General features: G+C 39.0%; 1 protein-coding gene across 1 annotated transcript; it reads right to left on the bottom strand.

Moving 5' to 3' along the window:
* WDR44 (WD repeat domain 44) lies at nucleotides 1–27,117 on the bottom strand. Its single transcript, XM_040614352.1, has 20 exons — nucleotides 26,967–27,117; nucleotides 20,177–20,210; nucleotides 16,585–16,659; nucleotides 15,446–16,076; nucleotides 14,696–14,826; nucleotides 14,514–14,606; nucleotides 13,439–13,575; nucleotides 12,324–12,407; nucleotides 11,916–12,022; nucleotides 10,766–10,917; nucleotides 9,157–9,295; nucleotides 8,997–9,061; nucleotides 7,637–7,750; nucleotides 6,671–6,793; nucleotides 5,523–5,714; nucleotides 5,263–5,364; nucleotides 3,860–3,975; nucleotides 2,367–2,494; nucleotides 1,529–1,660; nucleotides 1–1,085 (listed from the first exon to the last, which is right to left on the bottom strand). The coding sequence occupies exons 1-20, from the start codon at nucleotides 27,041–27,043 to the stop codon at nucleotides 991–993; spliced, it is 2,727 nt and encodes a 908-aa protein (XP_040470286.1). The 5' UTR covers nucleotides 27,044–27,117; the 3' UTR covers nucleotides 1–990.
* Nucleotides 27,118–27,699: the final 582 nt, after the last annotated feature.

Genomic DNA, 27,699 nt, shown 5'->3' with positions numbered 1-27,699 from the left:
TTTCCAGGTGTGTGACCAAGTTTAATGATACATCTGCTCTCTGAAACACTTTACCATCAATAACATTTCATGGGTTATGATACCCAGAATGTTACTTCATAGGTATTTTATATGAATATTTACAAAGACTTTCAAAATTCAGTGGCACTAAACAAACGAGAAGAACTTAAAACTTTAAGCTACAATGCTTAAAAAATGTAAACAGTTTATTTTACATAGTTGTAAAATATAAGAACTTTCTAACGCAGCTTAATTTTGTCTGGAAAGTGAATATATCCTGGTGCCCGTGAACAAGGAATGAGAGACTTCTTTACACAAGTATTGTGCTCCAGTGTGCAAAAAATTATATATATGAAAGGAATCTAAAGTCCACAACAATTAAAAGACAACAAAAATTTTCACGTCCTGAAGTTGAGAAATTTATAAAAACATTTACACATGGTTGCTGACCCATCAAAAACTTGCATAACTTAAAATTCTGAACAATAGCTACTACAAATTCAAGACCTTTCTCAAATGGAATTTTGTGCAAAGATCAGACGATCATTCAGTATTTTTTCAGCCGTACCTCCCAACCTTCCCTTCCCATCCCCATTCCTGACATCTAGTGGCCACATGCAGCACTAAAATCCTTTTGATACATGTTCAAATTAGTGCATGTAACCACAAGGCACACACATGTGTGAATACGTTTTCGTGCAGAAACCTGTGCAGGTTCACAATTACGTTGCTAAACAACTGTTCATAGAAAGTTTAGAGTCTAATGTTTGGCAGGATTATTCTTACACATTCCTTTCTATTCTACAAGCCCAGGTGTTAATAGGCAGACACTGCTTTCCAAAGATCCAATACTTAAGTAGCCTTAAAATAAAGATTTAAAAATAAATCAGCCTGTAACATTATTATATTAGATACTTTGCTTTTGCCCACATTATTTATAGAATTTTAATCCCACAGTACCATAGCTTTATGCTGTCAGTTGCAAACCAACTAAGATACATATTTCTTTTTGTTAATGAAGACTTTGATTGCTCCAGTAAAGTCAGCTGATAAAAGCACTTCTGTGTGATCTGTCTTCAAAGCTCCTTAATAAGGAAAGAGAATAAACTGTTAGTTCACTAACGAAAACATAAAAATCAAGCTCTCATTAAAAGACAAGCTATCACTGTGACACCCTTCTTCCTCTATCACTTTCTTGATGTATTGGTTAGAGAACAGGAAACATCTGCATTTCTAGGAAAGGGAGTTTTTTTCATTATATGTTGGTACAGCTCTACCTTTTTACACGTCAGGTGTAAAAAGACTAATTCTAAAGTACACAGGACAACAGCTATGCCCCTCACTTCACATTCTCAGATTTTAAAAATGCAACAGCTGCCAAAATGTTCAACTGATAAGGTAGGAATACATATCAATGCCACTGCAAGGACTTTTTTTTCTCAAGAACCCCCCGTCCTACACTGCAATTCTTAATAATCTTTTTCTCTTCATACCATGGTATCAAGTGGAGCTCATCTCAAACACCTACCAGAGGGTATGGTATCTGATGTTTCAGAATCTTCTCCCTTACTTTCAGTTTCTTGCTTTTCAGAAGTTTCCAGTGACACCATCAAACCAGGATTGGGAGCAAAAATCGCAGATGTAACCACTGCATTGTGCGCTTCAGAAAGACAATCCAATTTTGATTACCTTATTTCAAGGAATTGTTAATTTTACAAGAATAGCAGGCATAAATTTTAGTAAATACCCAAGAATCTTAGTGCTGCTGGCACCAGGTAAGCTCATCATTCAAGGAGCAACTGTCATTGTTTTATAAACTCATGGATCTCAGAAGTTCCTGTAAGTGCCTAAAACTAACTGGCAGGAGCTCCAAAACATGTTTGATATAAACACGGCCCCACACTTCCCAAAAGCTCTGTGTGTGTGTAGGAGATAAGAGAGTTGGGTTTGGGGTTTTTTTCTGAAATACTGCCATAAAGAAAAAAAAAGAACTTGCACTTATTTTCAAAGTCATTTATCTGTAAGGGATCTAAGGATTACAATTATTTTAATTTCTACACTTATACAATCAAGTTCTGCCAGCAAAACCTTACATTCATTCAGAATCTCATACAGAATCTCTGGACAAGCTTTTTAGCTACTGTCTCTTCCCATCCCAATCACGCATCTGTAGAGTTTCCTCTGGACAAGGTTTCTGACAGTCCACTTACTGAAAACGCACCAGTTACAGGGCATCTTGCTATGTTAAGAATTTGTTCAAATAGATTAATAGCACTGCTGAGCAAATAAAAACTAAAAGATAAAAGTATTTAATATTTTAAATCACATACACTTTGATAAAACAAAGATCAAAAGCCGATTTTTACCTTTAATGCCTTCCCAGAAGTCATTACGGTCTCTTCTTACAGATGTAAACTTACTCAAGTCATGGTATGTACTCCAAATATAAACATATTTATCTTCTGAACCACTTACAATGTAGGTAAAGTCATGGCTAAAAAGTTAAAAAAAGAAAAACATTTTTCTTAGCTGTTGAAGCAACCATTACAGTAGCTCTCCAGACGACCTGCAGCTTTACAACCGCAATCAGGCCAAATTCACAATTCACACTAATCCTTTAGTGACTGCAGCTCAAAAATACAATTAGGCCTCAAATGAATGTGCGTGCAGGTTTCTTGATGCTCTCCCTCGGGACAAAAGAAATAGTTCTCACTAATAGCACACAGCAGCTGTTCTCCTGCAGCTTCCGACACAGAAGAGAGTTAGTCTAACATCTATACTCAGCAACAAGAAAATGAAACTTGTGTAAACATCTGAGACTGTGTAACAGGAATTACTTACAATACAGTCATGGGCAAAAAAAAATAATCTACACAGGTAGAAGATGAAAGGCATTCAACAAGATTGCAACCAGATGACTGTATAATGCACACTGACAGAGAAAAACAGTACCTGCAAATCCATCTCAAGTATTTACTTTTAATTTACCTACTGCATGAGCATACCACATACCTAAACTCTATCACCAACTATGCTCCAGCCCTGTAAGTAGGGATGACTTAACTTGGGAAATTAATCTTCAGCAGGGGGGTTGGACAAGATGACCTCCAGAGGTCCCTTTTCACCTCAGTCATTCTGTGAAATACTGGGTCAGCCTTAAAGATGCTTTCAAAGGTCAACAGCTGACAGTCGAGTTTAAACTTAGCATTATTCTTTAAGCACTGCCATCCTCCCCTGCTCAAACATCCAAGTTAAACAGATACCCAAGCGTTTTTCCCCTTGAGCTCCTGCAAGACTGAAGGGAGAGGAGTTTTTGTTCTGTTCCCCCTTTTAACCCCTCTCTTTTACTACCTTAAAACCCAGTATTGCCATGATAGTCACAATAATACACTCAAACTCAGAAAAGCATCTTAGGCCAGCACAGAGAAAAAGAGAATCCCAACTCAGATTTGCAGGCTGTTTCCTGACAGTGATGATACACAGGCAACGACCGACAGGCTTGGGCAACAGTTGGGTGACCAACCCACCTGCAACAATACCTGACAAAATTAAGGAAATAAAACCTATTTATCATGGAGGATAGAAAAGATGCAGTGTCCCAGCCCCACCAGTTCTAGCACAGTTCCTCTGTTTACAGCAACAGTAATGGACTGTTGAAGGATTCACTCATTCACAGAAGCTCCCTGCTCATAGGCAGCTGTCATTCTTGATCAGAGCCTTTTGTTACCTCTATGTTCTGAGCCAAGTGACATTTCAGAGGATCAGTTTCATAACAAAGTAAACATTACTTAAAACTTCATATACTTCAGCCACAGCATTTCCCAAATCCAACAACTCTATTGTTGTAATACTGTCTTACCTAAAGCTGGCTTTGATTTGGCTGCTGCTGTTGACATAACCTTTGTATTTCATAGATAAAGACAGATCTCTTAGGTCATACAATCTGATTCTGGAATCATTTGATGTCACTAGTATCTAGAAAAGAAATAAATAAAATTTAGGAGTGGAAACCATTTGCACGCCCAAGAAGGAGCAACAGACTTCATTCAAACAGCCAGAATTCCAGTTCTTTTGATTAAAAAAAAAAAAAAAAAAGTTACCTAGACAAAGAATAGGCCCAAAGAAGCAGAACAGGATTCAGGACAATAATATTTTTCTCTCTTCTGTCAACGGACAGATCACAACTTCACTGTCAGGATCATCCCAGCTGATCTGAACCAGAACAACTGCTCTTTACTGAAGTAAAATGTGGGCCCTGAGAACAGTCATCAATTTGCAAAGGCTATTCTGGAGCACATTCCACAATAATATAGCAGAACTTTCGAGTTAAGTAAATTTCTGCAGTCATGACCTATCCATCATGAAGCACAGATCAGAGGCTACTATCTGCTATATAAACAAACCAGGCTTTTCTTGGTTGATATGAGTTTGCTTCCTTTTCATGTTTTCCAGATGAGAAGCTTAAATGTACTTAAAAGGAACCGAGAAGTCTATGAAAGGGTTGTCAAAACGCATAGGGGCATTCAGCTGATTAGACCTTTTACGGTATCTTAGAAGTGGAGAACACTGTAGGTTAGCAGTAAGTCTCAAGATGACACTAAGAAAAGGGTATAGCAGAATAGCAGTCAAGTAATTTATGCAACAAAGTTGTGACAACTCTTGGAACACCATCACCATCAGATTACAGAACTTCTTATTTGTTTTCAAAAGAGTTCATGCTGAGCTGTGTTTTATTACATCATCTAACAGGCAAAGGCACTACGACTGATGCAAACCCAAAGGCACTATTGATTTCTGAATCTTCTGCACATCTTTGGAATTAAGTAATTTCTGTGTCATTGATAAAAATACAATATAGGTGATAACAGCTGTTGAAGACTGAAGCTAAATAAAAGGACTGATCCTGAAGAATGGAGTACACTGGTTTGGGTAACAGCTTCTGTACGAAATACATTTCCAAACAAACATTAAATTTGAGAAGGGTTAGTTATGCCGAAGAATTTTTTCGCCAAAAGCCATCTGTAAGCATTTTCTCACCTTTACATTCAAGAGAGCGTAATGCCATTTACAAAAATATTTCTGGTTCACTACTATTTAGTATTGTATTAGACTAAATCAGCAAAGACTAGCGTCCATTTTAGTAGTGTTAAAAGACTTGTGATTTAGGTCAGTGACTACAAACAAGACAGCACAAATTTAATAAGCGTTAGATATGAATATCAGACTCCACTACTGGGCCAAAGTTGCACTGACAGACAGTACCTTATTTTCTCCAGGCAAGGGTTCAATGCCAGTGATTTTTCTTCCAACTCTATTTCGGCCTCTGGTAGAACGCACGTGTATTTGTGTATGGTACTTCAAGTGCTGAGAAGATATTAAAACACATCCTGATTTGAAATAATTGCGCAGAAAATTTAATTTGCTTCAAGTTCAAATAGGTTAGTTTCTTGATATTTAAATAAGCATGACTCTTAAATCTGTTATTTAACATGAAAAAATACCCAGTCTTAAGAAGTTTTTACCTCTGTGTCATAGAAGATGCACCTTCCATCATATGTACCTATGACTGCGTATTTGCCATTCTGACAGAAGTTGGCAGCTGTAATCAATTTTGTCTGCCCATCTACTTCATTCCATAATGCCACTTTTTTGTCAGGAATGTTCCAGAGTCGGAGTTTCCCATCCAATGAACCACTTAAGAAGTACCTGTCATCCTGAGAGGACACACTACATTAATCTCCACTTGTGCTATGAGTATGCCCTAATTTCCTTAAAACCTTCCCGCCCGACTTCCAAACAGCATCTCTCCAGAATCTTCCAAGTAAGAACTCTCAGGTGAGTTGATTATAACCTTTAAAGCAGCTGAAAAGACAATGTTAAAATTACTGGTAAATAAGAGTTCAATTTCTTACAGATTTTTGACAAGATAACACACTTGTAGTGTGTATATCTCAAGTGAGAAAATTGTTCACTTACCACACTTACTTTTTACTCTCTCAAGTTAGAAAAACATTAACCTTGTCAGCAGTTGAAAGCTCCTTTCAGAGTTCCTCATACACCTACCAGTTGTGTATGTTCACAGAACACTGAAAAATGCTTTTCCTCTACTTGAATTTTGTATTAGGAAGCTTCATTACAGGACTGTGTGGGGTTTTTTTAAAATCATAAAATAAGATAGGTTGGGAAAGGATCTTTGGAGGTTTTTGGTCCACCTCCCTTGCTCATAGCAAGGATAGCCTCAACAGTTTGATCAGACTGTAAAGGGTTATATCCTGTTAAGCTTTAAACATCCTCAAGGATTCCGTGGTCTCTGGACAATCTGATTAACTCCATTATTGCTTCCCCCCACCCTAATATTTAACTACAATATCCCTCATTGTGAAAAGTCAGAATTTCCAAAGTTACTCAAAACTATACCAGCTATGATGTTATAGCCAATAGACAACGCACTTTCCACATCATGCCTACAAACAGTTAAACCAAATGGACACTGCAAGTAAAGTTTAGTGAAGACAAACACTTCAGTTCCAGAATATTATCCAGTAGCGGTATCTTTAAAGCACACACGCTCTATTATTCAACAATTATTATTTACTTGAAAATAAAGGGGGAAGAACTCTTGTAATATCAAATTCTGCCTCTCTAGAAGAAAGAAGGCGATTACACTTACCCTTGGATGGAATGCTATAGCAGTGACAAAGTCTATATGCTGGAAACAGCAAAGACATTCTCTTCTTGATATGTGCCATAATCTGACAGTTTTGTCCATAGAAGAAGAAAGCAAGAAGTAATTCTGTGAAACAAGAGAGTTCCATGGTTATTAACAGACAGAAAAGTAACAGAAAATACAAAAGCAATCTGATTGGTAAAGCCTTACCAATTTCTTTGTTGACATGAAATTCCTAATTTTATCCTTTCAGATAAAATGTTTTATCCAAATTATCATTACTGATCGGTGCTTTCCTTAAGACCAGTACACTGATGTTCAGACAGAGAAAAATTTCTGGAAGAATGTCAATGGAAATGAATACTTGGAAAGTAGTTAAAGCATTCAGAGAAGACACAGCACAACAGGCTTCAGAGAAGGAGTGACAGTCTCTCCTGCCTAAGATCCTTCAGCCAGACTGTGTTCTTAAAACTATAACTGTATTCCAATGAAGAGAATTAACTGAATAAGCTTTATGTGAAAAATTTTCAAAGTTAAGCATAAGGTAATTGTCAGGTAATTCTCTAATTTTAAGATACAGGTATATATTCAGCAACTTTAGAATCTGTGCACTTTGCCAAAAACCCCAAAAAACACACCAGTGAAGCATACTAAAGACAGGAGTGGTAACACCATAAATCAGAAATCACACAGCTCAAAGGAAATTCCTCCAACTCTAAACAATTTAACTTCACTACTGAATACACAATTGTAATTGTTACTAGCTTAATTTTTTAAAGACAAGTTTGAAGACACAAGCCCAGGAGATTTGTTCATTTTATCCCAACTATCTCAGCTGGAGTAAGCTCTCTACAAACATTTTCTCTTAACTCCAGTGATTGTTTCATATTGTTTAGTTGTATGGTTCCAATGGCAATTGACAAAAGAAAACAATGAAAACAAGAGAACTGTCTGTATTAAGGTGCTTACTTTAGACCAGGAAAGATCAAGAAGATCTGCTGTATGCCCTTTGTATTTGCAAAATGGTCTTTGACGAAATGGGGCATTTTTATCATCTGGGTCTTCATCAACTCCACTGCAAATCTATCAGAGAAATGTATAGAAACATCACAAAATGTTAGCTGGAAAAATGAATAACCAAGCAATTACTGCTTAGAAAAAGTACAGGGCCAATAACAATTTGAAGAGTAACTCTTATGACTCTACAATAAACCACCAAAGTAAATTTAAAGTACAATGGGCTATAAAATATCATCTTGAAATTCTAAAATTGCAAAGCTCTACATTTTCCATCCACATAACTTTTATTCAATGGGATAAGCTTGACAGCATTTTAAGCAAATGTCTAAAGATAAGTTTTTGGAACAAAGTATATCAACCTTGAAAACTGTATTCCAATTTAGAACATAAACTGTGAGTTAGTTTCCATGTTTCTAGCGCGCATCAAGAATAACAACTTCCTAATAAGAGACTCTTTCAGAATAAACAGGCACAAAGTAACAATAATAATAAAACCACCACTCTAGAAGTACCTATACAAAACCTCTTCAGTAAAAATACAGTCAAAACAACATTCCTAGTATGCGTGACTAAGCAAGTTTATTCACTTAACTACGGTTAAAAAAAAAGATTCTTGCCCTCCCCTCATCTCCTCCCTCCCAAAACAGTGCACATTAAATAACGCTACTGCCAAAATCTTTGCTTAAACCCTGATTTTTGTCATCTGTTTCTTACACTACTGGAAACCAAACCCAGAAAAAACCCTAACCTTAACTACATTAACTTTAATGGCAAGTTTACTAAAGTATCTGAACACTCTACAAGTAAGAGTGTCTTAATACTTCTCGTCAGTCATGTTCCATTTTATTCTACACAGATGTGAAAAATTTAAATACATCAGGTTTTATTATGCTTCTGACTAATCACTGTTCAGTTTGGCCTTCCTCAGAAAAGGCATCAAGTCAGATGTTGACCATAAGTAATGCTCTGAGGCAAAACCTCTAAGACAGGAAATTCAACAATGTAGATTTTTGTTCCCCTTTAGCATTTCGCTCAGAAATTTACTCTGGCAGAAGGCCCCAGCAAAGCTATGCATATTTTGTAATACATTAAGTTTAGTGATGTACTTTCCTGCTTGTACCCTGTAGGCATGGGATATCAGTATTTGACTGAAGATGTCTATTGATAAGACAGTTTGTCTATGCCTCAAAGACACAAGCCAAGAACTCTTTAATGTGTGCCTGGATAGAGCAACAACAAAGATATGGCATTACAGAACAATATAAGCCCCCCACCTCTTCCCCCCCCCCCCAGTATCTAGTGTACGTACCCCTGCATCGGTATCAGACTTTGAAGAATTCAGACTCTCTTGAGATGGGGAGGGAGAGACACGGCCTAGAAAACAGGCAGAAGCACCATGGTCAACTTCAAGTTCCCAAATAACTAGAATTTCTAGTGTTTTAGAGCCCCAGCAACGCATAGAAAGATACCTTCTGTGTTGTACTTCATTCGCATGTTATTGAAATAGTCAAAAGCATTCTTTAAAACCCATATCCTTACTACGTTGTCCTGTCCTGCAGATGCAAGTAAACGACCACAGTGTGAAAATTTCATTGTCCAAACTGCACCCTGTCAAAACAAAAACATCATTGTTGAAGTTACATAAAGTGCTTTTTTCAATACCAAAAAGCCTTTCTATAATGTCAACTGACAAGATTTAGTACATACACAAGATACCACAAGTACAATAAAGTGTAGATCAAACAGTGAAAAGTAATTGTCGAGACTGGTGGATTGTGGAACATTCTTGCAAAAACAGTTTGAAAGAAACAGCCCACAGGGCACATTACTGTAGGACTAGAGGAGTTAAGGGAGCTCAGCACTACCACAGCATCCTACGTGAAACTGGCACAGTTAGTAACAGTCAGCCAGCCAGCGTTCACGGACTTATAACCTGCTATTTGATTTGTACAGCTGGCAAGTATTCGTAGCTGCACTTGAAGTTCGCGCAAGCTGTGCTAACATCTTTATTTTCTTTCTTTTTAAGTAAAAATTCTGGTTGGTAACATCAATTCCAGCAACCAAAACTAGTACTACAAAGATTTGTTAAATCCAGATTTGGCATGGGGATTTTACAAAGTCTGTGGAGACAAGAGTTTTCTCCATTGCAAAGTCTGAAGAGTCAGCAGTCAATAAAAACCAACAGTACCACACTAGCAATGTTCCACTTCTTCCTGTTATTTAACAAACAGCCATTAGGCATTTGAATCCACCAACCTTTTAGGATGCTTTTGGGGATTTTCTAGGTTTAAAGAAGTCAAATGCCGGCATGATGGAAACTACCACAGATAGATTACCGGTAGGACTGGAAACTTTAGTTGTGGATGACAAGCTAGCAATCTCCAGTCACCAAACTGATTGCTGTAGGTCATTATCCTTAGCCTAACACTTGAAGATGGGGTACCCCATTTCAATTGTCAGACAGTTGCTGTCTGCAGTAGGAACTGGAAAGACAGGAATACTAGAACGTATTTCAGACTCTGAAGGGCAGCATGCACACTTCCAACAGTGATGAATAGGTAGTTTTTCTGCCTCACTCTTCACAGGCACCTCTGCAAATACCGTAATTCCAGTCTCTCCCCTCCTTATCATTCTGATTCATATACCTTATTAATATCTCCCATTTTTGCCTCCAAAACCTATCTAGCATTTCTGTTCAATACTTGTGTTCATGCCTCTAATAGGCAGACTAGTTTATTTGCTTGCTACTCTGTGCTCAGTTCTCGTAGCGAAACATAGCCTATTTCAGTATAAATTTGTAACTGCAGGAACCAAGAAACCAAGTACCACTCGATACCAAAACTCTTCAAGGAAAAGCTCTGGATAATCCCTGAAGCTTGAGTACCTACAGACTTTTTTACCCCTGAAGAACTGTTAAATTTTAATTTCTTCCCAGAATATTATTTTCAGAATGAAACTGCTCTTCAAAAAGAATAAACCTGACAGTCATTTTTGAATATCACCAAGTAGATGAAAACAAAAAGTTGGATTGCAGGCTGAACAGGTTCAGCAAAACCACAGATTAAATTTGAGACCTACCATATGCTCTCCACTGAGATCCTGAACAACTTTAATTTGCTCAAAATCGTAAGGTCCCTTGAAGCCATGTGCTGCTTTGAACTTAACTGGTCTTGTATATGGCATCCCTTCATCATCACTGGAAGACGGATCATCTTGATCTGTATGGAAAACTAAGAGGAACACAAATTCAGCTGTACATATAGCAGCACACATTTTATTTATTAGTAAGCATTTGCCAGTACTTTTTGGTAGCAGACTAGTCTTGAATTAGCAAGTTTTTATAGGCAATTTTAAGATCTTAAAGCAAAAGAAGAGAACTGTTGCATTAAGTTCTAAAAACACATCTCTACTAATTTTAGGTTGCAGTGAATCCAAACACTGTACACTCAGAATAAGAACTGCTATCCATTTTTGTTCTGTCCCTTTCTTTCTATTGGGTCTTTAGCAGATCCTGCACTAATGACTTATGTCAGTTTAATGTGTACTGAAAATTGTTGTATTGGTTTCCTCAGACTGAATACACTGAAATGGTCCAGTGATTTGTCCACGAAGCCTCAGAATTGCAAAAGAGCTGGGGCAAACGGCCAGTGGCAACGTAAGATGCTAAACTGCAGCTGTTCTAGTAAAGTGCAGCAGTTCTATGGTGCTTATCTCAGGCTGTGGGTAGACTGGCTTACTGCAGTACTAGAAGTCTGTCCGAAGGAAACACTGATGAAACAGGAAGGGGAGAATTTAGTTGCAGTCGGGAAATCTTCTAACAGGAGATCAAGCTATATGAGAATTCTACCAGAGGCACTTGTTGTCAGAAAACAATCTGATTTTATTAAATTTCTACCTTTTCTGGAATAAATTCCCAAATAAGTTTATATTTTGATATCCAGACAGCTTTCTAACAGCACAACAAAACCTATAGTATTCAACTGGCTTAGCTGAAAAAGTCTCCCAACTACTATTTTACAAGAATTCATCCTTGTAACCTGCTAGTCTTAAAATGCTTACCAAACTTCAACCTTTAACTCTAAAAAGCCACATCATCAACTGTACAGTGGCAGAATACAGCAGTATATGTCCCTCAGCCAGCTTTGATTCCTAGAAGCCCAAGGATAAACAGACTATCCTATTAAAACTATATATGTATGTATAAAATGAAAAAATCAGTGTCACCTACCTTCATCCCGAACACTCTTAACTTTATTTACAGCGCGTTCACCATATTCTTCAGCAAGGTGCTTTGCTCGCTTTACAGATTTGCCAAGGAACTTTTTCAGCTGGGTCCTTAAAAAGCAAGGGCAGTTTTTCAACACACAACACTGGCAAAGTCTCATTTTTCACTATTATGAATCAAAAGTTTTGATTTGAAATACACTATTATCTCTTTCCATTACAGCTTCTTAAAATAAGCATTTAATTTGCCAGCAGTTGTGTAATCTTCAGTTCAACTGCAGAGCAATGGGCTTATCTAAATTCAGGTGTTGCTTGTACTTAAAAGATACTTGTTCAGAAGTCAGAAGGGGAGCTTCAGCTTAGAAAACCAAAATCTGTCTTTTCTTTGTAGGGACGTGAAACAGTATCTTACGTTTTTTGTTTTAACCTCCCTCCATCAGAATCCGTTTGCTGTGTCTGCATTTTGTCTTCATCATCAGACTGTGCTGCATCATTACTAGGAAATAGAGAAGTGATTGTTTAATATGAAACCATAATGAATCTAAATTGACTGAAAAATCATTAAAGTAGGATCTGCCTTTTAGGATCCATCTTTATTCCTTCATGCAACACAGTGGAAAACCATGGATGTGATGTTAATCAGGTAATAAAACAGATCTTTCAATTCTTAGGCACCTTGATACTAACACTGTATACACTGTCCAAATGCCAAAGATACATTACTCCCTTCCACAAATTTCAAACCTAAGTTTACTGTGACACTGTGAAAGCTAAGACCAGACAAAATATATTACATTACTAGAACTGGTAACATGCCACCTTGTTCTCATACTTTGCTTTCCATAGATCAAATTAGTAGTAGTTAATTTTGAAACAGAAGTTTGCACGCAGAAGAGTATAGTTCTACAGAAGTGAGCTTCTCAGTGCTAATACAGCAATGCAAAAAACCTAAAAATTGTTTGATGTATAAATTCATATAAACCTAGGCCTTTAAAAAAAAAAATCTAGACTGACACGATTTCCTGATCACTAAGATACTGTATTTTTCTATCAAAGTTTACATACTCAGTTTTACATGTTAGAAGGACCTAAAGCTCTGTTGAGAAGAGGAAAACCTCAAAGTAGTCAGCTATACTGATGATGACAAATATTCAAAGGACCAAAGTCTACTAAATCAAACCCTGAAAAAGCTACAGGAGGTGGCAGCATGAACACCATACAGTGCTTGCACATAAACTGTGTTTAATTCAGCATAGAAATGACACTTAGTGCCTCAAGTGCTAACTGCAGTTCAGCTGGATTTTCAGACATAATTGCCTGTAAATTTCCAGCAATACCATCAACTTTTATTTAATTATTTTAAGTTGACTAAACAGTCTTGTTCATAGACAACTGGGAATTACCACTCAAATTAGTCAGAGACAGATGGACTGGGACTCTCTTTACTTGCATAAGAGCAGCCTCCACATATGCAAAACTACAAGAGCAACAGTATGATAAAAGGCTGAAAGCTATCATCATTCATACCTGACATATTCTTTAGTTCTCCTCATGATATGCAAAGTCAGGGGATTAATGCCTGTTGGCAACTTTTCTTCTGCCAAACTCAGGGGTATTTCTTCACCTGTATCAAGGTTTTTTATCATTACACTTGCTAGAATTTCCTATGGAAAAAGTAAGATGTGAAATCAAGATGACTTGATTAGACTCCAAAACCTAGAGCAAAACAGAAATCATCTGATCTTACAGATTATTTATCTTAATGGGAAATTCTGTAGCTTACTATATTTATTTTACAAAGACTAAGTTTATGTTAAAATTGCCTTTAGTGTGTTAGTGCAAACATTATCAACCACTGTACATAAATGAACAATTACGCATCATCACAAGCTTAAATTTCATAAATCAGAAATGCAGCTACACAGACATCAGCCACTGCCTGACACCATCCATGCTAACATCAAACATATTATGTAATTAAGACATCAAAGTCTTCCCCTTTCAGATATTCTAACAGCTGTTCTTCAGGTTTATTCAAAGACAACCTTTACTTACAGAGAAAAAGCATTTACACCTAACTAGTACTACACAAAGGAAACGGGGTTTTTTTTGGAGCATCTCATGAACACATACATCCGTTCAGCAATGGTTAAAAAAGATAAAGACAAATGAAAACTGGCAGCAGTCCAGTAACATCATCAGGATTAAGCACAGTTACTAAATGAAGAAAATATTTAATATGAGGAAAAATCATTCTCCTGTTGCTGACTCCTTCCCCTTCAGATGCATGACAAAACGCCAAGTTTGCTGGTGTTTCCTCACATGAAATCTTGTAATGTGTCTGCATAGCTACAAACACAAACTCATAGCATTCTAGATCGCTTACAGCTCACACTTTCAAACACTCATACCACATATGACTCGGGGACCACAAAGTGCTCAGGTGGAGAAAGCCACCACACCATCACTGCTATTTGCATCCCTGGTCGCAGCAGGTAGTGGTTTAGAGTACAAGGAGTGACATGTGACTACTCTAATTCATTCAATAGACTGGAAAAGCAACCAGAAGAAGGTGCTATGTACAGATCACATTCATTAATACCTCATCTGTGAGTTCTCTTCCAGAGTTAGACCTGGGTCTTTGTGGTCCAAGTACTTCATTTGTTGTTTGGCCATCAGCTGCTTTCCCATTTTCCTGAAATTTTGCAGGTATAGAATACATTATCTCCACTGTGACATTAAAGTAACAGAAAATGTTAAGGTTATTGAACAGTTTCCCAATACCTGTGCAGTGACTATTTTATCTCCACTAGTTGCGCTTGCCAAATCCAAAGAAGGCTGAGAATCTTTGGGCACACCTTCTGTCACTGTACTTGGAGTTAAAAGACCACCAGCTGAGAAGTTCTCTCGAGAAACTGAAGAGAGATTCATATTAGAAAGAACGTCACACTTGCCATAGATAGGCTACAGATTGTTAAGAATCCTAACATCACAGTGCCAGTCCTGAACATCCTTTCTGACAAGTCTGATTTTTTTTAAACATCAACTGTCACCAATCTGCCTTATCAATTATGTATTTAATATATAGTTGGAGGCACAGGCATGATTTCACCCCTAGTCCTCTTAAGCTTTATTAACAGTTTGGGTTTTTTTAGTCATTTCCCTAGTAACCCAAGACTACTCATTTTCATGAGCTCTCAGTCTACATCTTGACTTTTATTTCTATGCAAATACAGATTGCACACATTTTATTTAAAGCGTGTAACTTTTTTTTAGTTTCTGCATTGATAAGGCAACTTCTTGCTACAAAAGTAGCTATTTTGGTAGGAAGTGTTAGTTTACAAGAAAGTCTATGAATTAGGAACACTTGTAATGCAAAAGGGTATTTCTCCACTGTAAGAAGTTAAGATTGTGGAAAAACATTTTTGCTTGTTTACAGATGAACTAAAATCACAAGACCGAATGACTCTTCACTCAAACCACAAAAATAGTAACCATGCAGATAACTAAACCTATCTAAAATAGCATACTTGCCTTCTAAACCAGGCTTTTGCACTTCAAAATCCAGTTCGCTCTTCTTCTTCCGGGGTGGTGGAGCTGGCCTTGCAGGTGGTGGTGGTCTTGGAGGAGGAACATTTGTTGGAGGTGGTGGCCGTGCTGGGACAGGCTTCTTTGTGCTAGCAACTATATCAGGTTCCACAGTAAGCTGCCTTGGCGGTTTTGCTGGAGGCATTTCTTCTGTTGTAGAAAGGTCTTTGGTAGATAAATCTGAAGCTACCTGTTCTAAAGTATTTGCCTCTTTCTTGTCTGTTATGTCCTCAGTTTTTGATGTTTCTTCTTGGGCTTCAGTTTCACCCATTTTATGGTCAGTTGCATTTGTTTCTTTTGTTAGTTTATGAGTTTCCTGTTGCTTAGGAGTAAACAAAAGCTTCCCAGACTCCAATTCAGTGTCCTTACACACACTCTGATATACCGGTTCTCTAGCATCTTCTTGTAATGATATTTTAGCAGCTAATACTTCTGGAATACTACTAACAATACCCGCTCCAGAAATCCAAACATTTGCATCTGAAGTTGGAACAGTCAGTTCTTCTCCTCTAGAAGCTAAAGAATCATCATCTAGTTGTTGGGCCTTCTGGCTTTCTTCTATAATACTGTCAATAATCTTAAGAAACAAAACCAAACCATTCTATTGTTAAAAATAGCAGGCATTTCAAGGGTACATTTACCAGTCAGTCCGTACAATGTCTACAAGAACTCTTCCATTGAAGAGTTGTTTTAAATACAAAATACGTTCTTTTAAAAAATTCTGAAGACCAGAACCTACATGCAGAAACAGCTATTTCCTAAAGATGAAAACTAAAGATATAACAAAGTGACTAATTCCCATTCCTCTTTAATATACTTTAAGAGAAAGCAAACAAAAGCTGTCTTCTCTTCAGACGCCTCATGCACTGCTAAATATGATCCTGTAAGTTACACAAATAATTAAACACTGGTGAATTCTAAATGTGTTTTTAGAACGCTTGGTTTGATTTTTACCCTTCAGATGAACATTCTTACTAAGATTAATGACAATTTCTAACCTATTTAGTTTCAGGATAAAGGCTGATCATTAAATTATTTAATATTTCCAGTGTGATGCTGGAAGCACAAAGCTGTATTTAACTAACCTCTTTTGAATCATCTTGTTTCATTTCTTGTACAAAGGTTTCATTTCCAGCTTTGTGTAATTTGCTATCCATATCCTATGGAAAAAAAAGGTATGATGGTAGTAAGTTCTTCAGTAAGATGATCTAACAAAAATATAGCTACAACAAATTAAATAGCATAAAGAACAAGCATTCCGCTACATTTTCACGTTATTGCTGCCAGACAGATGTTTAAACACCAATTCACAGTACAAACAAGCATTTCACACCACCTATCATACACAGAAAACCTGTATACCAATAAGCAAAAAAGGCAGTTATTTTTAAGTGGTTTCAACCTCAACTAAAATAAAACTGAAGGTAGCATGAAGTTTAGAGAAGCATACATGTTTAATAACCTGCAGCAAAGAAAACCTGTATTTTTTTCTTTATCAGGTTGTAGGAAAGGGTGCAAGAATCATATTATCACCACATAATAGAAGCTTCCTTAGAAATTTCCGGGTTGAATCAGACAGTTCTATCAAAAGGCCACAAATATGCTTTTGAGGATCTGACACGGAATCTTCCATTCTACAATTTTTCCTAGTGCACATTGTCTATTTTTGCTATCTTCATGCAGATCCTTCCAAAACCTAAATAAACTGCAGCAGAACAATGAAATGACTGGATTTAAGCAAAAATCAAAAACATTTTCAGAACATTTGGATGAAAGGCTGCATGAATATTCAAAGCTGGGTATACAATTTATTCTTTAGGTATTTATAATCAAATACCAGGATATTATACTACTGATGCAAAGTCAGCTTGAAGTATAGTTTTGAGATGTGCAAACAGCATCACTTTGACATATCCTACCAAAGACTTAATAAAAGCAATTCACTAAAGGTGGCCTCATGCACCAAAATAACATAGTAATTCTTCGTAATAGTTTTCAGTCGTATTTACTTTTTTTTAAAAAAATAATTAAATAAATCATACTTAAGATAGGCAGCCTTAGGAATAGTAGAATTAGATCACACTTTGGGCATGTTAAGTACGGCTATTCTATAGAAACTCTTAAAACAGAATTGAAAATATTCTATTTGTGAGTGAACGCATCCATCAATTCCTGGAAAAACTTAGGTTCAGAAAAGCAAGTAGTTTATACCATAGAAGGGTATTGCTTTAACCAGAAACTTGTTTTAACCTCAGCTAACATGGTCTAGTGGGAACTTCTTCATGCATCTTCCATTGTACATGAATCATTAGAAATGTAGAATGGTTTGGGTTGGAAGGGACCTTTAAAGATCATCTAGTCCGTCCCCCAACAATAAGCAGGGACATTTTCAAAAAGATCAGGTTGCTCAGAGCCCCATCCAGCCCGACCTCAAATGTTTCCAGGGATGTGGCATCTACCACCTCTCTGGACAAACTCATAAAAAATTTCTTCTTTATCTCTTGTCTAAATCTACTCTCTTTTAGTTTAAAACCATTACCCTTTGGTCCTATCACAACAGGCCTTACTAAAAAGTTTGTCCCCATCTTTCTTACAAGCCCCCTTTAAGTACTGAAAGGGCACAAGATCACATTGCCTGTAAGCATATACGTCAGGAATATCTGAAGGCGAATTTGATAAAAACCTTGACATTGGAAGGGACCTTTGAAGATTCTGTAGTTCTCAAAGCAGAGCAAACTACAGCAGGTTGTTCAGAGATGTGTCCAGTCAGGTTCTGACTATATCCAAGGATGGAGACTGCACATCATCTCCATGCAACTTGTTCCACTCCGACCTTCCTGGCACAGTCTATTTGGTAACCTAAGCTGCAGATAAAAGCCTGTATTTGTCTCACAAAAGAGGAAAAAATTCTCACAAATGACTTGAAGAATTTAGTTGCCTGGCTTAAAACATGAAGGAAAAAAAAAACATTTATCAACTGATTCCTTGAGCTGAGATACAGAACTGCTGTTCTACTCCTCCTTTCTGTCTACAGATACGCAACTCTATTCCATTGCAGTCAGCAGGGCTCAAGTGCCTACCCACAACATTAAATCCCCCAAAGGCTGTTACCATTATAAACTCTTTTTGTTAGGCTATTAATTTAATTCCACTTATACAGCTTTGGATATGCACAAGATACCTATTAAACGGGTATTTTAAAAGACCTCCCCATATTTTTTGGACCTTGACAAGATTTAGACCGACAGTCTGGTACGGATTATCTAAGGCATTTCTCCTTAGACTTTTCCTTAGACAGCTAGTCAAACAGAATCTTCATAGCATACTAATATATTATGTGTGAAAAAAACCACACAACTCTTGTAGACATCCATCTTTGAGAGTTCTGACCCCAAGAAATGGCATATCATGCAGAGACAGCTCCAATTACAGAAAAATTCTTCCGCCCTCTCCACTCCCTCACCCTCCTTCCACAAAGTGTTTCTAAGCTAAATGCAAGTTCTACTTTGCCTTATCACTAAAATCTATCTTCAAAGGCATGACGACTTAAATACTTAAGTGTAATCAGTGTCTACAGAAGCTCATTATATTAATTTATAATTTTGTTGACATTAAACTCACACACCTGTTAAACTTTGGACTTGGGAAATATTTCTTACCCGTTCCAAGACAAACTATACCATTAGTCACACATTCACTGAAATGATATGGTACCAAGCAGAGAAACAACTTTTTTCCACCCTCAGAAACTTAGCTTTGAACAAGTGACTTAGGAAGACCTTGAACAAGGGAGTTAGAAAGATACTTAAAAAGATAAAAAAACCCCTATATTTCTTGAAAGACTTACACATGTAATACTTAATCGTTAAAAGGACATTAAACAGAACACAAAATAGGGGATAAGGCTCTGTTCTGTAAGAGGTGCCTTAAGATATGGTATCACAGCAAAAAGATGACTGATTGAGAGCAGAGTACTGCTGACAAATCAGAAACACTATTTTCACTACAACTTCCCAACACTTTGCAGACAAAATGTCAAGCCTTCTTTCCTCTACGTAAAAGCATTGCATAGCATCACCTTTGGCCCTTCTGAGACCAGGAAAAGAGTGTTATTTGTGCAAGGTTCCAACTCCTCACCTATTTAACATGTGCCAGATTCAGCCCCACTGTCACTATGCACAGATGCAGCATACCAATTACCTGCGTGGGAAGTGGCAACGCTGTCTCATTAAGCTAAATATAGTGTTTTATCTTCACACAGCCTAGAGGGGAGGCTTTTGAAGTACAAACACTGAAATTTTTCTTATTTTGAAGACAGAAGAGAGCAAAGTCAACTATTTTGTATAAATCAAGACGAAAAACCAAGTGCTGCAGAGACTTGCTTATTACTCACAGATCACTTGAAAGAGGGTCGTCCAGTAATTAAGTACAGCTCAATTAAACTGCACATACATATTTCAGAATAAAATTAGCTTCAAGATATGTTAACATACCCTAAATAAAAGTAAAGTTGAAACTTCAAGAGACTTAAGCACAATTGCTACCTACAACAAGGGAAAGCCTGTAATTTCCTGTCTGTGTAAACGTTAGGGCTACTGTAGTACATCTACTTTAGGTAGAAATGCTCAACTCTGTGTTCATCAACAAGCATTTGATTCATTTTAAGAAGAAACTCACCTTTAATACGTGGGATCCAACTCTCGTCGGTGATCTGTTAGAAAGAGAAGACAGACTTAGAGCTCAAAGAAAAAAATACCATCTCTTTTGACAGTAAGCTTCATATTAAACAGTCCATAACACTGTTTTCCTTTACAGTGAACGTATACTTGATACTTTAGACAAGCAACAAAGTGAATGTTTCTCATACCACTCTTTTACATAAAAGGCTTCAAATAGACTTAAGTGCCCAACTGTCTACAGTGCAGAGACCCGCAGCTTCTACAATCCTTGAAAAATTTCTCAGCAGAATCTTCTCAAAATCATATTTCTATCACGCTGTCCTGGTTTCTAATAAACTGATACCATTCCAAGTACACATTTGACAGCATTGTGCATTACAGAGAATTTAAAATTAGCATGTACAGGGAGCACAGAGTGGACATCAAAGAAAGCAAAACTCTCAGAAAGCAGAACTACAAATGCTCTAGTAGCCTGCAAATCAAATGCCCGAAGAGACAACACTAACATAGCCACTCTGCCCTTCAGACTCTCTAGCAGATGTAAGGTCTTGTTCCTAATCATCATGCTCAGTGTAAGTATTTACATTACAACAGGATGGAACTACTTCTGCACTATTTTCCAAAATAGATACTCTGAAACAGTGAACTTGCATTAGCATTCACTCACACACAACCTCTCATTTCACTAATTACATGAAAGAAAAAGGTATCTTAGGGGAATGGTATCAAATAATTACTTCTCTTCAGGTCACCACTCAATCAGTGAACGGTCAAAACTTAATATATCCGGAACTTACACTTTCCACAAGACTTTCCGAACTCTACAATATATTTAAATATTTAATTGCACTGTCTACTCTGATTACAAGATCTTACTCATTAAGTAAGTTCCTAATAATAAGTTGAAAGGTTGGGCCAGATGACGTTTTTAAGTTCCTTCTGAACTGGGCTGTTCCACGATTCTACTAGTTTATCAGTCACAAGTAGAGACCAAGTTACAGATGACTTCCTTGAAAGCTTACTACCAAATGATCTGCAACCTGGATTGTACAAGCATCCAAGCTGGCCACCAAGGTCAGTGACACTTGACAGGTTTGAGTATCATCTTGTATCAAGCAATACAGACCAATACAGAGATCTCTTGTCTAACTTGCCCCTCCTGCCTCCAAAGTGATGGTTTCAAGAGACAATACCCTCTGAAAAAGAGAACTATTTCTAATTAATTTTTAAGAACTGCAGTTTTTCTCTTTACTGTCTGAAAGCATTTAATCACAAAAAGAAAAGGTCACATTTATACAGCAGGGTTAAGTAAACAAGAAACTACAGTGGATTAGTATATAAAGACTATGTAATTTCTAACTAATTTAACAACTTAAACCTAGATACTTCTGTCAGATATTGACATTTAAGATACACAATATCTGTAACACTGTTTTGAGGCATAATCCTCCTAGAAGGCAATAACCCCAATGTGCAAATAAAAAAAAAAAAAAAAAGCAAAATCAGTGTTTTGACCTAAAAAACAAACACATCTTTTGTCTCCCAAAACATACTGCCAGGAAAGGCCACTGCCTGTGTTGAATTTCCGGTTACTGAAACATTTTCAGTTCCACCATCAACTCCTGGATTTCCTTAGAAAGAGTGGCAGAAACACATGTCTGATCATTAAATCCACAAGATGACTTTAACAATAAAATATATTTATAATTACAACATTAATGCTTAGACTTCAGCACAGGGTCCTATTGTACAAGGCACTGCTTAGACTTTACAACCTCAATAAAATGCAGATCCCTTAACTGCAAATAGATACTTTGGTTTCTATTGTGACACTTCCCACCAACTAGCATGTCACTTCTGGTACAGGCATATCATTCCTCCACTGGTAACACAAAATATGAGGTTCAAAAGACACTGCTACCCTTTTCAAGACTTCTTTAGCTAATTAGTTTTGAGGAAAATCTGCGCTCAGACTAAAACAGGTGTTATTTCCCACTGTCCTGCTTTACTCACCTTGGGGAAAAGCTGCTGAAGCGATAAAGGTTACAGAGCTAGCAGGTACAGAATAAAACAGTGCTGATATCTATGTGAGCTATATTGAGCTATCTTAAACATTAAGGTGAAGCTTTATCATTGAAATTACATGCTTTTAAAATACTGCAAAGCTTCCACAACTATTTGGCCTTAACATCACTTTCAGGTCAGTTTATACTATAGCCAAATGAGTTTAGTAGTTTGCCTGAGATTGTTTGAGCTATGTGTTTGTAAGCACCACTGCTCCCTTAGTTGTGATCAGTTGCTGCTTATGTGCTATTACATTTATAAAGACAAAGTCAGCCACAGAGCGAGTTTGATAACTGAAATCTCTTGTAGCTCAGCATTACTCTGGAATGGTCTTGCCCTTCCAACCACCTGAAGTTACCAGCTTTCTCAATTCCCCACTTTTACTTTAAGGCCACTAGTTTTAGGGATGCAGTATCTGAAATGCTTGCATTTTTTAAGTAGTATATGTAGTGGAAAAAGTGCCTGAAAAGATTTGTGTAAAGATCAATCCAATGATCAAATACTGATTTTTGCTTTGAAAGGTCTGTAGCTTTACAGGGTTATCAGGCAGAACACAAAGACTGGCATATTCCACAGAAAACATAAGGCAAAAAAATTATTGTCTAGTACGATTTTTTTAGTCAACAGTGGGATTTAAAAATTGATGCAAATAGATCTTGTAGATTGCATGTCAGAAAAAATATTTATAACCTAAGTTTTCTTAAGTGAAACCACTGTAACACCAGTTTAACAAAGGAGAGGCTCAAGGTTATCTACAAAGATTAAACAAAATTCAAAGAAAAACCCAATTTCACCTGCATAAATATAAAAAGATGCCTGATAAATCTGAAAGTCAAATAAAGTCATGAAGAACTTTTTGGTTTTATTTATTCAGCTGTCAAATGCATCCTCATACTGACCAGATGATAGGAAGCTGCCATTCCCACTATCAGGTAACTCCAGCCTGGCACCTATTTGAACTAAGCTTCACATTTTCAACACATTAAGTCTTGTGACAGAAAAAAAACCCAAAACCTTTTAGACCTTCAAAAAGAAAACTACCCCAGAAAAAAAACCCTGACATGAAGGCCTGGCCTTGGCCAAATCCCAGAAGCACACTGCCTGCTTCCTGGGAGGATGTACATTGTTACAAAGCAGGTGTGCTAACAGGCGGATGGAAAGAGGTTTAACCTGTATGCAGGGCAGCAGTACACCGTACAGAACATACAGGTTCAACAATGAGCCCGGTAACTGTATTTACTGCTGTCCTTCAGCCTGCAGAGGCACACAATGTTTTCTTCCCTCTAAACTACAGCTGGCCTGGAAGCTACAATTACTCTCTCTGCAGCTCTCTGTGGCAGTCCACACCTTCAAAACCACAAACATTCATTACTGCAATGCACTGTTTGGGCTGCCCTTGAAAAGCGCGTGGGAACTTGGGCTAACTCAGAACGCAGAAACTTGTCTGCAGTGCTGCAAGTCACTACAGCAATGTAACTAACACTTCACTCCATCTGTTTGCTGCCAAGATCAGGTCTGCATGTTGGCTAAAATACACGTGAACAAAAAAGTTGTAGTAAGCATGTCCCACATGTCAAGAGGACACAATTTAACATTATCTAGCTTCCTACATAGAGGAAAACCAGATTCCTCAGGAAAAGCATTAAAGCAACTTCAAAAAAAAAAAAAAAAGAAAAAAAAAAAGACAGGACTACTGAAGTTAGAATTCAAGAATTTAAATCAAAGTACCAGAGCATATGTCTCATTATCTACATCATCTCTTGAACCCAGTGCCTTTTGTTTGGTTTCTCATAACAATTTTTAGGGTATGAGTACACTAGGAACAAACTTGCCCCTTACTGTAGGCATATGATGTTCAAACTATTAGGTTTGACAGTTCTTAATTTCAGAGTGAGTAGATCACTTTTCTTATAAATAAAATATAAGAGGGTCTGTCACCTGCCTGCATCCTAACAAGCGTGCTTCACTTCGTATTTTCCTTCCCTCAAAACTGACATCCTCCTTCATGGGGCAGTTCATGCCTCAATTTCAGAGTCTTTTTCTAAATCTCTTCCATGCCTATAGTCTTTTGAAAGCAGACTGACAGAGGTTAAATAAGGGCATCTTCTGTCACACTACTTCTCCCTCTCCACTCCTCTGACTACACAACAGATAGATGCCTTCACTGATCAGTCCACATCAGCAGCTACAGCATTTTTCTAGGGACTAGAAAAGCACATAGAAATAGCTATTGTTTGGGACCTAGTTATCTAACCGATCGACACTCTCCACACATGCTGTCAAATGTAGAATTGCACGTAAAAGGCAAGATCTACAGATGTGAAGCATATAGGCCTGGACACAGGGGATACAGTAGTCTCCAAACATCTGGTTTAAACACACTTCACCTTAGGGAAGCCATCAACCCAGGAGAGCTATCTCTGTGCACTATCATCTGAAGGAAACATTTTGTAACAAGTTCTGTAATTTTTGCTAATTAATTCCTAAAGAGCACCAGTTATATATGTACGTGAGGATGCAGATATAGTGGTTTCCTTGAGAGGGGCTTAAGCATCAGTACTTACTGACTTACAGTGGGAAGTGGGAGCTTACATCGAACTTAAAAATTCCATTCTTGCACATCATGAGACAATAAAACAAGCCTAGCAAAGAAGTCAGCATGTTTACGTACACGGTTGTCACCACTTTTGGAATTTCTATATCAGCAATTATTAAACTTCCCCAGCCAGGGCAGGCGGGAGGAAGCTACAAAACCCACATTTTTAATGAGAGCAAACACATCTAAACTGCCATGCTAAAAACTGGCTATAGCATATGCTGCCAAAAAAGATTCCCAAGTGTTTCTGCTGATCATCACAACACCGAACGCATGAGGAAACACTTCAGACTGCAGAGGGCAACATGCATTTGTTTTCAATTGCCCTTCCTCCCATAAGGTGGTTTTGATTTTTTTTTCCCATAGGTCCCAACTCAACATCACTACACATGCATGGGCCTCAAAACTACAATCTACAAGCCTGCTTCCAAGAAGTGTCCAATGTAAATGTGAAATTAGCTCTTAAGAAATCTCAAAGCTTATTTAAAGAAAACACTCTCCATGTTGTTAGTGCAGAATTGATGGCAGACTGAATTACAGATTCAGGCTCTGTATTGCAAACTAGTCCCTCTGAGATCACCTCCTTACTTGACTCAAGCTGACAGAATTCTATTGACTTGAGTCAATGATGCATCTTTATGAGTTATGGAAAAGCAACAGAAAAATCAAAAGCATCTTCCACTTTAATTTCTAGTGAGTGACTTCATATTATCAAGTTCTACTTAGATACAGGTGGTGGAAATCTGCAAGGTCAGAACATATGGCATTATCTGTATCGAATAAAAGGTAGGATGTGCAGCTGGGCCAGATTTAATGGCTCATTTCTACCAAAAGGCCTGGTCCCCCCTTCCTGCCTGTGGCTTCTCGCCACACAAATTCCACACCATCACCCTCTCTTGTCCCAACCCTGCCAGGTTCCAGGTTGTGGTTTTTTTAATAGTATTTGCTGTTTCTAGTTTTCAGCTGTTGTCAATTACTCTGGGTTATGGGAACTGGTAGAACAGTTTGATGATCACTAGTGCCTGGGCAAGGTAAACAGCTGGAGGAAAACCTCATTTCAGCACAAGTGCTGTTAATTTGCATTACCACATCTTGTGGAAGCATATGCCAAGATATGCTTTTCACCAGGCTATGTAAAAGGCTAAGTTCATAAAAGCTCTGATACAGGATGTGTGCATGAGGAGAAAAGATCTAGTCTTTCCTTTGTTCTAGGCATCCAATGACCACTGACACACAGATTAAACCAAGCCCTTACTCAATTATTAAAGCTTCAAATGAATGGATCCCACAATCCATATCTTATTGCTCTTTGAACAAGCTACATGAAACCTCATCCTACAAGGTCAAACAATGGAGAGGTTTGGTCCAGGCTACATGAGGAACAGAACTGATACAAGCCATAACCAGCTTAGCACGCAACCAGAAAGTTATATTTACAATTTTAAAAGCAGCAGCGTATTTGGCTAGCATCAGCAATATGGTGACAGAGTTAGCGCTGAGGTAACAGCACTAGGAATCTACACGATAAAATTGTTACAACTTCGCTGCACAGAACCACACGCTAGCTAAATACAAGAAGCATCGAAGCAACACCATTAAAATCAAATGACCGAGCACACCAGAAGTTTTTACACGCAGCAACAGTTAGCCTGTTGCTGAAGAAACTTGCTCTCTTCTTTTTTTTTTTCCCCTCAGAAAATCTGTTACTTTTATCGTATTTCAGGGAGTAAATCTGTCGGTTCCGATTTCGCCTCTGCACCTCTTTTCCAAAACCTCCGTGCTGCCCGCCCAAGGCAGGCAGATGTGATCTCATCACGGTAATGGCCACTGCCAGCCCCACAAGCCTGGGAAAATACGTCCAGAACTGCTCCGTTTCCTCGCATCCCCCTGCCCGCGGGGCTCGCCCGCCGCCCCGCCGCCGAGCGCAGCCCCGCCTGCCCGCGGCCGAGCACCCCGCTCCCCGGGCGCGGAGCCCCGTGTCTTGCGGTGGGGGGACGCCGGGCTCGGGGTGGACCCGCCTCCCGCCCCCCCGGAGCTCCCCAACGGCTGTAACAGCCGGGGGCGGCCGCCTCCCCTCAGGGCCGCGCTGAGGGAGGGGAGGGCAGGGCGGCGGCCGCGCGGGACTCACGGCGCGGGGGAGGCGCCGGCCAGGTGCACGTCCTCGGGCGCATCGTAGAACTCCTCGGTGTCGCTGTCGGAGGCCATGGCGGCGCCGGGCCCAGCCGCCGACAGCGCAGCGCGGGGCGGCCGCCGCCACCTCCGGGCAGGACGGGCGGGCGGGCGGGCGGCTGAGGCGGGGGCCGCGCGGCTCTCGCGAGACCGACACCGGCCCCGCCCCCTGCCGGGCGGAAGTGCGGGCGGAGAGGGGAGGGAGGGGCGCGGCCATGACGCATGAGGTGACGCCGGGGCGCGGGGCGGCCCCGGCGCATGTGCCCGCTGCGGCGCCATCTTGCGGAGCCGGCGGGGCCTCGGTGCAGCCTCGGCGGGGCCGCGTGTGCCTCCGCCCGCCCCGCCCTGTAGCGCGGAGCCGCTCCCCCCGCAGCCCGGCTTTGCGGCTTTGCCGCCTGCCCTGCCGGGGGGCTGGCCCGCCGGGTCGGTGCGGCCGTGGGTGGCCCCGCGGGCGCTGTGCGGGTGCCCGGTGCGGCCGGTACAGCCGGTGCGAGTGTCCCTGCAGTGAAACTCTGCCCGAAGGTTGGCCCGTGAGGGGCCGCAGCCGCCCGGGGCGAGAGGAGGGAGGCGGGAGGCATCGTTCCCTGCCATGGTGGGAGACCAGAATGAAGGTAACAGCGAGAGGCAGGTGACAGAGAATTAATACGCTCTATTAGAAGAGCTGCTCAGAAACCTTAGAAGGGTTTTGCTCT

This window comes from Falco naumanni, chromosome 14 (assembly GCF_017639655.2).
Source record: "Falco naumanni isolate bFalNau1 chromosome 14, bFalNau1.pat, whole genome shotgun sequence".
NCBI lineage: Eukaryota > Metazoa > Chordata > Aves > Falconiformes > Falconidae > Falco > Falco naumanni.
Note: the sequence above shows the minus strand (reverse complement) of the source record. Positions and strands in the feature narration are given on the sequence as shown.